Genomic DNA, 18,025 nt, shown 5'->3' with positions numbered 1-18,025 from the left:
GAACTATTGGTTTTCAACTGTTATTCTGACCCTCTGATGAAATGAGCCAACAACACTCAAAAGTTAGATAACTTTTCTGAATTAACCAAATGTAAATTAAGTTCATGTTATTATTTTAATACACCGATGATTTTGAAGTGCATGTATGTGGTCAAGATCGAAGTAGTTACTATTTGCTTCTAATTATGTTGTTTTAATTTTGGAAAGGCTAGGAAGGGAAATACCGGGAATGTTGTCATACTTGAGTCACTACTATCATTTAGTGTATTTTTTGAGATGTATCTTGTATTGGATTTTTTTAATAAAAGGTTATTGTTTTCAATTATATATCTTGCATTTGATTTTTTAAAGGTCATTATTTTCAATGACATTTCTCTATTTGAATGTACAATTTCAGTTATATGTATCCTAAACATTATGTGAAGTTTTAACAACTTATTTTGAAAACATTAAGAGTAACAGTGAATTTTGAGCTTTGATTGAATCACAGTTAGTTTTTTGTTTGTTTTTTTAACTGTTGACTTAATATTACTACTAATACTTAAGTTTCTGGATTTGAGCTCTCAGCCTTCCGTCTTTGTACTTTAAACTGGAATTCTTATTTTTCTTTATGCTCAGTTTCTTTTAACATTTTTACTTCTATTTATGCTTACTTGAGGGCATTTCTTTTTATATCTATAATAAGATATTTGATCATCATTATTTGCAGAGTGAAAAAGAATATTTTTAATATGGTTGATGGGCAGAGTTCAGGGAGACTTCTTTGTTTTCTTTGAAGAGTCAGTAAATCACGACAGCTGTCAGTTTGCAACTTGGACGTGTGTTGCTGGACCCTGTTTGCCCTAGCCATGGGATTGAATGTGGCTGAATGGGCAAAGGTGGTGCTTGAAGGGAATGAAGTGGGGCTGGTCAACATGAAACTGCACCCAAGTGCCTTGCAGCAGTAAATACCGCAAGCAGAGGAACAGACCTTGAGCCCTGGTGAAGAGCAGCAGACACCTGTTTGGATGCACATTTACTATGTCTTTACCTCAACTGATCCTAAATTGGACCAAGCAATTTGTCTTCTGTACTAGTGGTGTCCATTTGAACACCTCTGCCCCTACAGCTAGGTTGGCCCAGTGGTTTGTTTAGAACTACCATGTCTTCTATATACACTGACTCCTGTATGTGCTATTAGAGACAAATCTGTGGTTTGCATTCAGTCCTTGTCATACTTTTACTTGCACATTTCACAGGTCATGAAGTCTTAAAGTACTCAATAGCAGTGAATCTCCAAACACTTCTAAGAAGCATGGGAGAATCTTTTAGTTAGTAGAGTGTCTGAACTTGAAGTCTTACCTTTAATATGGTTTAGATTTTAGATTCTTATGCTATTTGAATTTTCATGTTCATTTCATGAACTCACTCGACTTTGCAGTACTAACTAGCTTTGAAACTCTACATTGCTTCAGAAGAAATACTTTTGTTTAAAAGTGTTTCTGCTGCTTGGATTGCCCTCTGGTGGCAGTTTGGGAATGCTTGGCCCAAACGCAAAACATCTCAAAAATGTTAAGCTTTGTGTAAATATACACCAAAGGGGTAGAAGGAGGGATTTCCTACTAAGCTGTTAAACACACTACCTGTGTTTTTTTTTGTTGCTTTTATAGAGGCTTTACCACTTAGATAACCGTTAAGCTTTCCAATGTAATTCACAGTGATATGACACCTACAAGTCATAAGAAACCCACAAGATTTATAATTATATGCTTAATCATAATTTTGTAACTCTTATACAAATCCATTTTTTTATTTGTTTGCCTTATTTTAACAGAGACTAAGCATGGAGGAAGCAAGAATGGAAAGAAAGAAGGCCTCTCTGGAAGCTCATTTTTCACCTGGTTTATGGTAATTGCTTTGCTGGGAGTTTGGACATCAGTAGCAGTTGTCTGGTTTGAACTTGTAGATTATGAAGAAGTCCTAGGTAAGAATTTTAAATCTTAAAAGACCTTTCAAACATACACTGTGATGTGCCTTAAATGGATGCCATTTTGCATTTCAGATAGGAAACCTAACTATTAGACTTCAGTGTGAGTGCTGCAGAGCAGTGCTTCACTAGCTGGCTGAATTGATTACTGCAGTGTTTGCAAATGACCTACATAAGAATACACAATGTAGTTCAAAAAGTACATTTTAATTCTGAACTCTATTCTGATAAGATGGGATTCTCGTAAGACTGAAGAAGGTTATTGAAATGCTTGATGCATTTAAGAATTGAAGAAAACTTCAAGGATAGATCTTCATCTTTTTGTAATATGTATACAGCAATTCAATTGGAACTTCAGGTTAAGATGTGTTGTTCCAATTTAAGCTTTCAAAACTTGCAGTAGAGGGTTGGTTGAAAGTAGGTGGCTCATATTGTTAGTGCTCCTTTGGACTGTTGGCTGTAGCGTCAGGACAATTGGTTGTCATCTTGTGAATGTGCTGTTGAGCGACCTCAGCTTTAAGCTTGTAACAGTGCTAATTGTATCTCAATATGACAATGATAAGATAGTGTTGTTTATATAGTATCCAAGGATGGAAATTAATGTCTCGACTTTCAAGATGTATGACCATAGGTAGACCTTATGTTATAGGTTTCAAAGTGCAGTTTTACAACTGGTGGTTTTACAGGCTTTACAACTTTACGAGTCTGTTGGTACATCATTTTGATCTGGACTAATTTTAAGAGAAGCTTCTAGTTTGAAATTTAATTAGGTGTAGTGATGCAAATAATGGTTTCTATATTTTTACCATGCATGCAGCCAAAGCAAAGGATTTCCGTTATAACTTGTCAGAGGTACTACAAGGTAGGATATTAGAGAAATAAGCTTGCTTTTCTGTCCCTTGGCTAGAAATTGTTTTAATTCTTAATTTTTAAATAGTTACTGTTCTCCTATAATGCCATGATAGCCATTTTTCATCTTTCTAATTCTTTGTCCTGTTTTTGAATATGATACTGTTCTTCTTATTTTTAGAATAGTGTATTTATTCCACTAGTTATTGTGCGTAACCATAAATAAATGAAGATCTTTTCTAATTGGTAGCTTTGGTACAATGGTAATGACCTTATTTTTGTGTAGTCTAGACCTATAGCTGAATTTTTTCTTTCACAAAGCTGTTTTCTAATTTTATAAGTATATTAAAAACTATATTTCATTTATTTTACTTGCAATCAAGTTCTGCCTTCATTTAGAGAGGGACAAATTTAATAATAAACTGGCGAGCTATAAGGACTGAGTTCTTCTGCAAGAAGTGCACAGTTTCTATTCTATTTAAAGTTAAGCTTGAATTTTATTAGAGCTAATTAGCTCTCTACTCACCTGGTGATCCCAAGACACTCATAATCCTGGATACCATAATCCTATGCTAAAAATTCTTTTTGAAGAGAATTTTGAATTCTCTTCTTGATTATATTTAAGGCTGGTAGAGCTGCAGTTACCAGAGTAAAAGTGAGATGTCTGTTCTTAGCCACCTATAAAAGGGTGGGCAAAATTTTGTCTGCACTGAATGTAATACAGTTGTTGATAGTTAGGAATGTTTTTTTCTTTGTCCAGGAAGTAGGTTGCTTTCCTTCTATTAACTTAGCACTGAAAATGAAATTATAAGTGTATCTTAATTCTGAGAATTTAGAATGGCAAGAAGCATATAATCTGAAAACAAAGGGTAATTATTTGATTAACTTTTGTTTTAATATTTTTTTCTATCCTTAAACATGGTGACTATTAGATTTGCTTCTGAGCAAAGGGTATTGAGTTAAATCGCATCACTGAATTATGTATTTGCTCTAAACCTGTGAGCACTGAATTAAAAGCATGCAAAAAGACCAACAAGTATTCAGTCTGAAGTCTAGGAAATGAAGAAGGGGAGTAAAAATATTTGTAGTATTTTCCAGGAAATTTAAAATGTGGTTAAGGCAAGACTAAATAATCAAAAACGGTATGGTATCAGTCTAGTGTTGACCATCAGCCATTACGCACTAAAAACATTGTGTTGGAACCAAGCTGCTGAATTCCTAATTCTCTCTTCTTTCTCTCTGTTTTTAGGCAAGCTTGGGATATACGATGCTGATGGAGATGGAGATTTTGATGTGGAAGATGCTAAAGTATTGCTAGGCAAGTACAAACACAAGATGAATAATCAGTATAATTTAATTGTCATATCAATCATTTGATTTTTGTTTAATATCAAAACAATTTTATTTTTTTCCTAATTGAATAATTTAAAATGATTTAATTGTGGTGTTTTATTTCTCATGCAAGTTGTAGGACTTACAGCACTAAAAGTGGAAAGCACATGATTTCTTGTAGGATGATTTTGAAGTTATCAATTGTTGCAAGATCATTGTGATTATTAATAAATTAATCTAGGCAGGGCTTAAGATGCTTCAAGAGTTGAAACATTGTTCATGTAAACATGTTAAGCCAGGTCCATTTTAAAATGAGTTCTAACAAGCCTTTGTTATGTGACTGTGATTATTTGTTTAGTGTATTTTGTACTGTCTTCCCTCTATTCTGAGTTCTCCCAAAGTCTGTTTGTTTTCTTTCCCCTTTCAAAACCTACATGGCATTAAACGCTGGTTTTAATCACACTTTTCCTTGTATTTTGGGAGAATGTCTTTCAGCTCACTAGGTTTCTTCAAAGAGAAGCTGTAATTGCCAGACGTTCTTTGTGATAATGCTAGAAGATGTAGGTAAAATGGCACTACCATCTACAACTTCACGGTCAAGCATTGGATAGATACCTCTAAAAGTGATATTGGAAAGTTTATTTTTCTTTAATTGATTGGTTGAAATATAAAGCTGTTCTGATCACAGAAACCTAGCAAATTAAATAAAAAATGACCAAAAAAAACCTGGCGTAGTTAACAATTTGAGCAGGGGGGAAGCTGAAATGTCTCAAACTGGTCAAAGTTATTAATAGTATAGTATGGCATGCTATTGGAAAGTCCCACTCCATAAGGAACTGATTTTTGTCAGTTTTTTTCCACACTTGTGTTTGAAGAAATAAGCAAACGTCTTTTAGGGGTGGCATTTGTTTAATCCCATCACAGTTAAAGAAAACCCATGCAATAAAAATTACTGAACCTGTTTGTAGTGGTGTGAATGTGAGAGGCACTCCAGAGATCTCCAATTCTCTGAGGGTCTTCAGAGATACAATTTGTGTATTAAATAGTGAATAAGATAACATTTTGCATCATTCTAATCCTAATCTTTCTCTGTCTATTATGTAGTGTGTGAAAAGTGGATATCAATTTCGGTGGGTCAGATTAGTTTCATTCAGACTGCCAAGGTGGTCACCACAAACATGCTGCTGCTTTGTTAAATCTGTTCTATGCAACTTGATATAGCTGGGAGTTCGGCCCGTACATGACAGTGTTTCTATTATAAGCTTGCCTTATCATGCATTTAAACTTCATACTTCAAGTGTGACACTAGAAGGTCACATAGCAAAAGTTATTTTTTTATTACTTTTGAAAACTGCCTTAAAAATAAGATTTCATCTCATTTAAATTTAAGAGTATTTTCAGCAGCACAAAGGAAATTGTAAATTTTATAAAGTTACTGAACGTTGATGCAGATTATAAGTATAAAAATGTTTTCTAATAGCTGACAATATCAGCTGAAGCTCTTAGGAATTTACTGTGCTTGTTGGTGTTTAAAAAATATACTAAAAAAATGAACAGCAGTATTATTTATGCAGACTAAATTATTTTGTTGATACAGAATCTGAAAGGCTAGATTCCCTCTTGAGGGAATTTGTATTCCAGAAATAAGTCTTTGAAGTTAGTAAAGAAAACATACAGTAAGCCTGTATTCAACTGCATTAGGGTAACTTTCTATATATTGAAAGCATGGCTCCTTTATATTTTATTTGTGGGGCTCTTGTTAGTACATATGCTACGTTTGAAGACTTGTGACTTCCTGGGATTTTCTCTGGGTCATAACAACATGTTGGTTTCTCTGTTAACGATGACTTTAAAAAAAAAAAAAAAAAAAAAAAAGATATTACTGTGTGTAGACTTCTAGGAAGTCATATGCTTTTTAATTTTCCGGTCTTTAGCTATTGCCAGACCACTGTGTATATTAAAATCTCTCGCACCTGTAGTGGTTTACTGTTGTATGCTTCTATAATTTTCAGTTATACAAAATTTCAGTTTACATTTTTAATGACTAATATATTTTGAAGTTCTTTTAATTTTGAGAAATACTTCTAACAGCCTATTTTATGTTTCAAAGATTGGTTTAGTAGCTGATACTTAGTTTTCTGTAGTATTTGGGCACACCTAAGTTGAAGGATTAAAGTGTATGATTTTATTTCTTGTATATATAAGTTATTATAGGGACAATTCTTTTTATTTTTTTAGTTTTTATTTTTTTGTGAAATCAAAGAACGTTTTATGATTCTTAATACTTCCGTTTAAGTATTTGTGGGATTTTGAAAACTGTCTGAAGGAAGTATGTTCTTCCACCTCTCCCTACGCACCCCCTCAGCCCCCCCGCCCCATTCTGTAGCAAAAGAAGTAAGAAGAAAAACAACTGAAAATTCAGTCAGCCAAACTCAAATATTTGTTGAGTTAGTTTTGTATTCATTTTTTAAAACTTACGCGGGGTTGAAATGCATATGCTTTCCTTATGTGAAGGAACCTACAGGCATTATTGAAAAAAAACTATTGAAGCTAGTCTACAGTTGTCTTGCAGGTTCTTCCTATTTCACAGGTATTTGTAAGGATCTATTTACTGATTTCCTTTTGGTGACTGCAAGAGAGGCTTCTTAACCTGCTCCTTTGAAGGCTTCCGTTATCAGTAATTCTCTTCCCACTTTTTGTCTACCTCGCTTTTATCGTTCTTTGAAGGAAATTGTCCTCTTAACTAGGAAAGATAAAATAGTCTTTTGAACTTCTAAAAACTTTGGTTTTCGTGACAGGAGGAGTGTCGTATCTCTGTATTCACTTTAGCTCAGCGTAGAGAAACAGTGGCTTTAGTAGTACTACCTATATATATATATATATATATATGTATGTATGTATAGGGAGCACCCATGTCTGTCTGAATCCTTGGAGCTATTTTTAATATCTCACTTCTTTTTAACAAGTAACAATCTTCTGAGAAATTCTACTTAAATAACTGCAGTAGTTAGTACAATTTTTGCACTGCAGTTGCAGAAAATGGAAAGGGGGGGCGCATTAACCTGGTGTATCAGTGAACGGTCAAAGGGAAGTAAACAGAGTATGAGCATCTACAAACCATTTCTTCCAGCTTGCCTATAGTAAAAGTAATAATATTTAAAAATACATATACACTTGCAAGCAATCATACAAAGATAGAACATTCAGAAAATGTGATGAGATAGTAGAAATTAAGAGGTTTTTGTTTATACATGGTTCATTTATTCAGGATAATTTTCATATCCTTCTCTATTTTTTATCATGTTCTGTTGTAGCATCTTCAAATTTTAAAGTCTTGCGTATGCTCATTCTCCTAGAATAGGTGTTTGCAGGAGTAGACAGACTTTTTTTTTCTCTTGATAAATAAATGTATTAACCTGCAAGTGGTTGCATTAATACTGTTGAATAGATAAAGATTTTGATTTCCTAGATCTGTGTCTGACTTGATTGGCAATGTTTAGACTTCTGAAATAAAGCAATTGTTTCCTATAAGTCACTGAATTGGCATGTTATGGCTGCCTTGTAGGGCAGGGTGTTTTTTTTTTTTTTTTTGGTCACCAGTTTCAGGTGGTACCTTCCATGTTTGTGTTTGCTTATGAATTTTATTTTAAAAAGTAGTTATTCTCAAATATAGGAATGAAAAATGTAGGCAATCCCTAGCTGTTTTGCCAGAAGTTGGGTGTCATTAAAGACAAAAATAGCTTGAATATCGATTACTGGTACTTTTTTTTTTTTTTTAACTTTACTCTTATTTCAACTCTTTCTAGGAAAGAAAAAAGAATGTATGAAATAGTGTTATTTTCCATAGCTCAGGCTGAAGTTTTATTTTTCTTCTAAATATAAAAGTCATTATATGCATCTTGGATAGGTTTTGTAAAGATTTATAAAGAAAGGGTTTGGGTTTCATTTATGTTGTTGTTGAGGTGGTTTTTTTGTTTGTTTTTCCAAAAGGAATGTAAGATCCCTCACAGTTTCTGTGGTTCCCTTTGGTGTCCTACTAATCATTTTCAAAGAAAATATGCTGGTATACTCCATGTTATACTTCACAAATTTAAATGTCCAAGAGCCTTCTTCTTGACTTAGGACAAGAATAGGAGCTGCTGTATGGTTATTCACATGTTTACAGAAATTCTATCTAAAATCTGTGTGGTTTTGTTTTTTTTTGATACCAGATTCCAAAAAAAAAAGAGCTATACAAATATTTTGTAATTTAGTGTTTATAACTTCGATTTTATTTTTTTTTAGATTCAAGTTTTTATTCTTAAATTGAAATTTCATTCTTCAGTATATATACCTTGGTTAATGGGTTTGTGTCATTTGGTCCAAAGTTTGAAAACAAATTAGAATGATGTATGACTACCCTACATAAAGTTAAGTCTATAAAATTTAATTTTTATAGAACTAAGCCATGGAAGAAGTTGGAGAGGGATATTTATAAAACCTTGATTGCCTCCTGGATTTAATCTGTCATTTTTAAGCCTTTTGGGCTATCCAGTGAAAAATTAAAGAGACTGTCTGGTCACTCAAGTAGAGGTTCTGGACATCCAGGTACAAGGATGTGGAACATCATGGACTTGGAAGTTTCCTCAGAATTATCATTGATACTTTCACTATGTGCTGTAAGAAAAATATGCTGAAATATGTTAAATGTCTGCCATAAACTTCTATCCTGAGTGTTTCATTAACCTGCACCTAATCTTGCTTTGTAGTCTGCGTGTGCAACACGTTCACTTAATTTTGTCTCAACAATCTGTCTTCTCCCTTAGTCCACTTTTCTGCTCTACCTTCCAACACAAACGAAGGTTTGTTCTGGTTAGAAGTACGGAAAGTTCCTCCCTCTCCTGCTTTAAAGCTTACCAATTACTGGTATTTATCATTGCTTGATCATTCTGTTGTACTTTTCCCTGAATGGAAAAGTTGAAATGTTATTATTTAGTAACTGCAAAAATTGTATTTAAAGAAACAAAACAACAACGAAAAAAACCATTAATCCTGCCTTTGGATTTCCAATGCCAGTTAGATTAGTGTGTCTTGTAGCTCAAGATGGCAAGTCTTGGTCTTAAATATCAGAAATGACAAGCTTGCTCTTCACTGCTCTGCTCATCTCTACTGTAGTCATCTTGAGTCTACTTTAGATTTTCTATGTAGCAACTCATAAGGATTCAAAAAAAAAAAAGCTCACCTCCCTTTATACTGGATACTTGTTTTTATCTAGTTTTCTGTTTTTCTATATATTCTCAAATTTGGAATTAATTCCTGAGGATCACGCATACCGTGTTGAATGTAGGTCATAGAAAAAACAATTGAGAAGCATGTTCAAAAAAAAAAAAAGGAACTAAACAAATAAAGAAACATGACTCCCACTCCTAGCAATCAGTCCTCACTTTTAAGCAAAATCAAAATTGTGCATGACAGAGTAAACGTAATGCTTAATAGTGTGTCTGTGACGAGATTTGGTTATTGTTTCCTTTTAAATATTTTTCTCAGTTATCTATTGCAAACCTCTGAGGTTTGAACATAATGGTTTAAAAAACACAAATGCAAATTTGATGATGCTAAGTAGTGTAGGATTCATAAATCTTACTGTTTAAAAGCTTTCTGAAAGTAAATACTACAGTAAGAAAACTGAATATAGACTAATTTGGTTTTAAGATTAAGAACAATAGCAAAGCTCCCTTCAATTTTAAGATTTTGGCTTAATATTGTGCATGTTTATTGTCCAAATTATAGCCTGTACTTTGAAAGATTAAACTTTCCTAACATCTTTCTTTTTCCTAAATAGCTCTCCTATAAAGACTGCTGTCTGTGACATGAGTTGTCTTTCACAGATCCTCCTTTTACAGTTTCCTCTTTCCACCTAACTGCTGTCCTTTTTTTCTCTTTCCTCTATTCTTGTGTAGGCCTGACCAAAGATGGCAGTAATGAAAATATTGATTCCCTTGAGGAAGTCCTTAATATTTTAGCAGAGGAAAGCTCTGATTGGTTTTATGGCTTTCTCTCATTTCTCTATGATGTATTGACTCCTTTTGAAATACTAGAAGAAGAAGAGAGCGAAGCTGCAGATGATGTTGATGGTACGTCACAGAATGAAGGGGTTCAGGGAAAAAAGACTTGTGTTATTTTGGATTTACAGAACCAATGACTGAAAGACTAATTCGATTGGCTTTCAAAAATGTCCATGAAATCATCAGTCTTAATATGACAGGAATTTCTGGCATTGAGGAAAATGGACACTATAAATACTGAACTAAAGTCAGCCACGCAACGTAGATTTGGTAGTTGAAAGCCTTTCAGCGACTTTTCCATTTTTGTGACAGGAAGACAAATACTACGCAGCTGTGTAAATATGTAGAATAAAACGTGTCTGCAGTTGTGTAGTTGGCTTGTGTATGTGCTTTAATTTGTGCACTTCGTGCACAAAACTTACAAAACTAAGTGTAATAACCTCTACTGTTCACGCTGTAACATTTGTCTTTCTACAAAACGTTAACTGAAGCATTTTGTAACTGCTTTGATTGTAAAGTATTCTGGCATGACTGCATTATGTAAATACATATTTATATGTTAATCCTTAATGTGGACATAACAATGATAATTCTCTTGTGAAATATAATTTTAATAAATAATTTTATGATTCACTCATTTCTCAGATAGATACTTTTTACTTGTTTAAATAAAAGCACTTTATCTAAAAGTGCTGAAAAACTTTACTGAGATTTATTTCTAAGCTAGTTAACGTCTATTGCATTCAGAAGATATGTCATTATATGGTCTTATTCCCCCCGATTTGTCTGTTTTCAAACGAAGTTTTCATAATTTTTTTAATAACAATCACAATCACACTGCAGGGGCTATTCTGAATTTGATTTTCTGTTAAGGTGGGCCTTTTGTGGAAGTGGTAAGCTGTGATTGTATGTTTCGTATGTAATGCTGAATGTATTAAAGATTAATTAGAAATTAGAATGTAATGTCTTCTATTCCTTGCAAAGTTCAAGAACTTAAATTTCAACCCTTTTAATGAAACTTTTGACAGTTGTTTCAAAAATATTGTACGAGTGTACAATAAAGGTGCATGAGTTCCATCTGCTATCATAAAGCTACTGGTATAGAAAGGGTAGTCTGTAACTATATTCTGCAATTTACATCAAGTCCTAAAAGCTGAAACTGAGCTGTAATTTTAATACAAGAGTAGCGTATATTCATATTATTATTAATAATATAGTGTTTATAGAGATGCCTGCTATGTTTACATTTGTATCCATTTCCCATATAAAGTTTATGCCCGAATTGTAACTGTATTGGAGGAAAGCTGAAATTTCAACCTCTTTTAAAAATCAAATTAATTTTCACTTGCTTCAGCATGGCAATTTTAAAGCTATTTAACGTGTTTCAAAAACTAACATTATAATTAAACCACCCAGCTACAAGAAGGTTCTTCTTAGTCTTTTAAAAAAAAGTTATAAATAGTGTTAGTGTTAAGCAAGTTAAGTGTTTAAAAAAGCACTTTTTTTTAAAGTGAAGTCTGCCACCTAAGACTTACGTATAAGTAGAGCCATAAGAACATAAGCCATGTTCTTTGAAATATTTGTGGATTACGATATCAGAAAGTAAATAGTGCATAATTTTAATCTTTTTACTATGGGATATATGAAGGATAAGGCAAAGAAAAAACTGATATTTTATGAAAATTGGGTATCATGGGATTTATACCAAATAGTTGAAATATATGTTGATAATCTGATGAAGGTTCATGTGAAATAAGTAGAGTACTTGAACCGTGAAAAAAGTTGCAAGTACTGAAATACGGCATAGTTATAACAGTATACAATTACTTACATCAACTTGAGCTTAATGAGGTGAAATGCAGGCAGAGTTCTGAGTTAGTAGGGAAGCTCCTTGTTGATTCTATTAAATGTGTGGAGAAAAAAAAAAAAAAAAAAAAAAAAAACAAAAAACAAAACTGTAGATGAATTCTAGAGTATTTAGTTTATAGAATGTAGGTTTTTCAGAAGTCTTAGCTCTTGCCTGTGCTAGTTCCTGCTGAATAAACAATTAACACTCACTGGTGATGAGCATTGCTTCAGGATTGGTCAAAGCTCTCCTGGAGTTTAAGACAGACTTTTGATTTTAATGAATCACATATAATTATTGTTACTGCAAGCATCACTTGACCAGTAAGAGTGGTAGTAAGATCTAAATGAGTCTTCAATTATTAACAGCATGGCAATTTTCAAAATAAATAAACAAAAGCAGTAAGAATTCTAATAGATAGAAGTGGACCAGTAAGAGTGGTAATAAGATATAGATGAGTCTTCAGTTATACCAGATAGCAATTTTCAAAATAAATAAACAAAAGCAATTTAACAGCCAAAAAGTTAAGCTGAATATAATATACAAATAGTCAAGGAAAAAAATGACTATCTCAACTGTTGCTTCTAAGTCAACAGCATGTGTTTGATATTAGTTGAGGAAGTTGAAATGTCAATTTTTAGTTTGCTTTGGGGCGACTACCAGTTATACAAAATACAGTCAGTAAATTAATGTTTGAACTGAAATCCAAAGAACTTAAAGTGCTTAAGAATTAAAATAATTTAAGAAGCAAAGCTGCTGCTTTGTACCTACAGTTTTTAAGACTTTTAAAACAGGAGTAAAAGCAAATAAATGTTTTCCTGAGGAAAATATAATGCATAATGTAATAATAGGAAATTGCCAGTTTTCACAGCTACTTAAGAATGAAAATTTACTGTGAAATTGAAAACATTTTTCATTAGCCACTTTCACGTTCCTTGCAGATCACTTAAAGTAAATTTTACAAAGCTACACAAGGAAACGTCTGTGACTAAAGTTAGTCTTTTAGCTTTGTCACCATTTTAAGAAGTACGTGGGATGCTTTGTGTTGCTCTTTTCTAGTGTTGGTAAATGTTTGATATTTTAACTGCCAGTCTTCAGCAGAGGTTTACATGTTTTGAACAAAATACCGCACTAACCTTAGTAGCATAAGCTGTTGCTCGTTTTAATGTGATACTAATGTAAATAACTTGTAGGGAATAAAAAAAAACTTAGTACCCCTAAGTCTGAAATAACTGAAATAGCTTAAAGAAGGTTTGAACCCTGGATTTCTGTGACCACCTTCAACAATTTTTAATTTAAAAGTAAGAGGGTAATTTACATGGGGTGAAATAAAACATCAACAACAACAAAAAAGCACAATGCATGTAAAATAACTTAAAATCGCAAAGAATAAGTGGGAAGATGTTGCATATCTGTTGAAATAACGGCAGCAACTTTTGCCAGTACTTTTTTTCTCAAAAATCAGCTTTTTGAGAACTTGTTCAATTTTTTGTTTCAAGGTTGATGAATGATGTTTATCACCTGTAGGTTTTATAGTACACTAATCTTGCATTACCAGTGTCTCCAGTGACTGGCCTTAGAAGAAATTAAATTTTTATGACAGTTATTCATGAGGTACGGTTGTATGCATTGAAACATTAGGAGGATTTTCACTTTAGTTCATAATAGTTAATAGATAGGAAAAGAAAACACCTGTATTGTAAACATGATTTGATTCGAATTTGACAACATTTGAAAGCTGCTGTGTGCAGTTCAGCTATTACGGACAGATGTATACTATTTTCCTCACTGAATTGCAATCAGGTAAGCAGCTCTCATAATGATGAAACAGAAGCATGAAATAAATACTCTTATTTCATATAGTCAGGTAGGATAAATTCTTCAAGTTGAAGTTAATCAAGACAAAAAATTTGTTTGTTGGTTTCTTATGTCTTCTCGTACAAGATGCAAAATACATTCATGTCTGTGACAGAGAAGAAACTGCTTTCTGTCCTTTGTGTCTCATTTGGATTTCCCTTCTAAAATCAGGCAGTTAAGCATGGCATTTTTAAGTAACTTACTGAGAATCTATTGTTCTGTTTCATTTCTTGTGCCAGTTGTGGAATTAAAAAGCTGGTTTATATTTGGGAGGGTTACAGGCTTTGGTATGCCTGGCAGTCTGCATACAGATAATGAATAAAAAAATTCAGTTTAAGGTAAGTATGTGCTAGCCTTCTTGTCAGCAAGCTATTTAGTTTGGCAGAAGAACTTGTATATCCCATGTAGTATATTATAAATACTGCAGCCATTTGCAGGTGCGTATTCAAACAATAATAGCTTTTTCTGACTTGCAGTTCTACTGGAGACAGTAAATAAAAGAAGGGGGCTAAAAAGCAGTCTGATAACAGTTCTGGCTTACAGATTTATTTTTACTTTTTGAGTTCTGCAATTTTAACATCTCTTGATAATACTCTGTGTGGTCAGGGAGGCTTTGTGTACAAAAAAAAAAATTAAAAATCTAACTCGTGGAATAAAGTTAAATTCTATTCTTTGTGTTTTCACATTTGATGAGACCTCATGAGTTATGGGAAGAGTCAGAATGCAAGCTGTAATGGGTAAAGCTTGAGACTTTCTGTTCTATTACCCAGACTTTACACAGATTGCAATAGGGTAGTTTGATAGCTGTTTAGTGCTAACTTTGACCATATACTTTCCGTAGTAAATGTGATATAGCCTCTTTTTCAAATGTGAGTGGACAGTCAACTTTAAATCAGCCTACAATTGCTGCATGATGCTGCAGGTTTAAAGTGTTTTTTTTTTTTTTTTTTTTTTTCAGGTAGATGTTGTAGTGAAATTATTTTATAGGAATTTGTATTTCAAAGCCTTTTGCATAGAAATGTTATTAAAGTTTTCAGTAGTACTAAATGCCTAATATAACTGACATATACAAGAAGAAACTTCAGGTTTCTCATGTGGAATTTGTTCTGGAAAATTTTTATGAAAATTTTTATTTTTATGAAAGAAAAGTTTCCCCTTTTTTCCTCAGCTGGATTTTGTTGCAGAATTAGAGTGCTTTGTAATATTTTAAGTTTTAAAGAATCAGTGAAGACACAAATTTATCTACTGTTAACTACTATGTAAAAATATCCACTTTAACAAGAATACTAAAGTTGTAGTATGACTTTTTAAAACATATTTGGAAAACATTGGTAATATATCAAAATATGTTATCTTTGAAATGTCCTTTTAATACATTAGCTCAAATAGCAATTGTTGCATTCTTTTATATGTGCTTATAAATGTTTTTATTTCTTTCATATAGTCAACACAGGACCTTTATAATATAGGAATAAGTGGAAAAAAGAGGAACTTAAACAGTAACTCAAAAAAAAAAAACAACAGATACTTAAATTATGACTTAGAAGGAAGGTCCTTAAGTTCAGTTACGTGATTCTTAAAATTCTGCACGTTGGTTTGTATGCCCTGAGACTGTTAAGAGAATCCGTCTCTGCTAATGATTTTACTTAGGTGCCAGAATTTTTCACATGCTTCCTGGAATCACATTGCTGACTTGGAAAAGCTAAGTGTTTTGCCTCCATTTCTTGCTTCAGGCTGTTTGTTTCACAAATGAGACTTACCGATCTTGTAGTCATTGTAGGGATTCAGATGGAAATGAAGATGTAGCATGATTTATGACTTATTATTTTTACATAAACAATAAAGTTCAAAATATTGTAAATAAGTATATTCATATTATGTTAAAATATGCAATTTGCATAGTTATGTAAGGCATTATTAGCTTGCTGAATCTTAACGTTGTATAAAAAGCATATTTAAACAAATTACAGCCTGCCTGAGTATTTTACAGATTAAATATCAATAATCGCTGAACAGGATATTTTGTAATCTGCTTTTCAACATAATGCATATACTTTTATTTAAAAATCATTTCATATATCTGTGTGATATTTTTGTATATCCCAGGCTTAGTAACTTTTTTCCCTGTCAAGACATGCTTGTACGATTATTATCCTAAAAAATGCAGGAACACTTTTCAACTGTGCAAATAGGGGAGGATCTGGGGCTTTAAATATGGCTTTGTGCTGCTTAGCTGCACAGCTTTTATTATTATTATTTTCGTTGATGCTGCTGTGTAAGAATGTGTGAGTCTATTCTTCCTTCTATATAAGGAAATTGTTTTATTATTGTTACATGTGCCTGCTGCTTAGAATTAATTAGGTTGAATAACTTTTTTTTTGAGATAGAATGCTGTACTTCAGCAGCGATGGTAATCTGTGAGGCAAGAACTCAACAAGACTTTCATATTATTCATATGCTTTATTGGATTTAGATCTTAATCCACATCAGCACGATAATCCAGTCTCTTTAATGGTTTTAGAAAGATACAACCGCTAATTGCTTTATATTTTGGAGAAGGCTTTTGTACAGTTCATGCCTCTCCTATGTGCTTTGTGCCTAGTTCCACAACAAGCCGAATGACCTCAATTTCTGTTAACGGCAATGGCAAAAGAAAGCAGTCAGCATCTTGCAGCACCTGCCTTTGACTGGAGAGTAAGGTTTATTTTTTAATAAAAGTTTTAACGGTCTTAAATAGTCTTAAGTAAAGCAGCAAGTACTTTGACTGAAGGAAAATGGCAACTACATTTTTGAATTTGAGCACTACATTGCCATATTCCAAAAGACACATTTTGCTAAAGCATGTATTTCCATTGGATAAAGTGGATCCAGACCACTAGAACTAGAAACGAAAATAAAGTAAAACTGAACATATATCATTACTATTGTGATATCAAGGAGATAATCTGACCTCCTTTGCTCTATACATTCCAGAGTTTCCATTTTAATTGTCAATTTTATTTTAATTGGTTTTGTGTAACACATTGTAAGAAAAAAAAATCTCTTTATGAGGTACAGTACATATGTGCTTGAAGATATCTTGAGTTAATGTGTTTATTAAATATGTGTAAAAACTGCAGAGAAATATAGGTTTAGTGGGTCTGAGAGAGAACTGGCACAATACCTAGCAGAGAAATCAGCTGGGATATTGGTCATAATTACATGGCACTATACTATTTGGAGAGAACTGAGCTAGCTCTGAGAAGTTATGAAGCATCTTAAGTAGCATGCATATGGTGATGCGGTACTTTCCTTGAGCCTTACATCTACAATCTGTATTGTTCTTGGTACTGAAGATGCTTTATTCTTAATGAGCTAACATTTGATGTCTCTCCATAGCATTGTGGTGTGCTATGTACAGGTAACTTTTTATATAGCAAATTTGATTTATTTTTTTTGTCAAATTCGAACATCACAGATTTGTATGTAACCTATTTCCATTTTGCAACAAATCAGGTGAGGAGCCAGGAGGGGTAGCCAAGAAAAAAACTAAAGTCAAAGGTACTTTAAAATTTTTCTGTGTGGAACTTTCTGCAGATAATGATGTTTGAAATGCATGCACATTGCAAACACAGATTGCAGGTTATAATGTTTACTAATACTAGCTGTGTTGGCTATGTTTTCTAATGGTGCAGCAAACAATTATCCTTCCCATTTTTCAGTAACTTTTTTTAACCATTTATTGTCATTTAATGGCAGTGCTTTCCAAACCAGAGATTTTTTTTCTTTAGATTTTTTTTACAACAGTTGTTGTGCTTGGATTACAAGTATTCTATTTTGGTCACTGCCAAATCCGCTGTTATTTTTCATGAATTCATGATACTATCTATACTTTTACTTTATTGTAATCGGACTTGATTACATTAATTTCTGCTTATGGTTATATTTAAATAGTCTATTTCTTACGGGAGGAGAAATTTAGGTAAAGTTCAAAAACTTTCCCTTTAATAAGATATGCAGAATCAGTTGCAGTGATGATCTTCATAAATTTTTAAAAAGCTTAAAGTAGCAACCAATTTAAGGCGTATATTTATTTATAATTACATTGCTGTGTGACCAAGACATAAAAACCTAAAGGTATTCAGTGCAACA

General features: G+C 32.8%; 1 protein-coding gene across 6 annotated transcripts in view; it reads left to right on the top strand.

The window, feature by feature from the left end:
• Positions 1–18,025, top strand: part of ASPH (aspartate beta-hydroxylase) — a 116,714-nt gene that overhangs the window by 14,649 nt on the left and 84,040 nt on the right. For 5 of the 6 annotated variants that reach the window (XM_035553215.2, XM_035553214.2, XM_035553210.2 and 2 more), the window contains exons 2-3: positions 1,814–1,963; positions 4,065–4,133. In XM_035553215.2, the coding sequence (XP_035409108.1) occupies positions 1,814–1,963; positions 4,065–4,133 (219 nt within the window). Of the gene's footprint in view, positions 1–1,813; positions 1,964–2,783; positions 2,829–4,064; positions 4,134–18,025 lie in introns of all 6 variants that reach the window. The other variant, XM_035553203.2, reaches the window with a different exon arrangement.

The sequence above is a fragment of the Cygnus atratus genome, chromosome 2 (genome assembly GCF_013377495.2).
Source record: "Cygnus atratus isolate AKBS03 ecotype Queensland, Australia chromosome 2, CAtr_DNAZoo_HiC_assembly, whole genome shotgun sequence".
NCBI classification, from domain to species: domain Eukaryota; kingdom Metazoa; phylum Chordata; class Aves; order Anseriformes; family Anatidae; genus Cygnus; species Cygnus atratus.
Note: the sequence above shows the minus strand (reverse complement) of the source record. Positions and strands in the feature narration are given on the sequence as shown.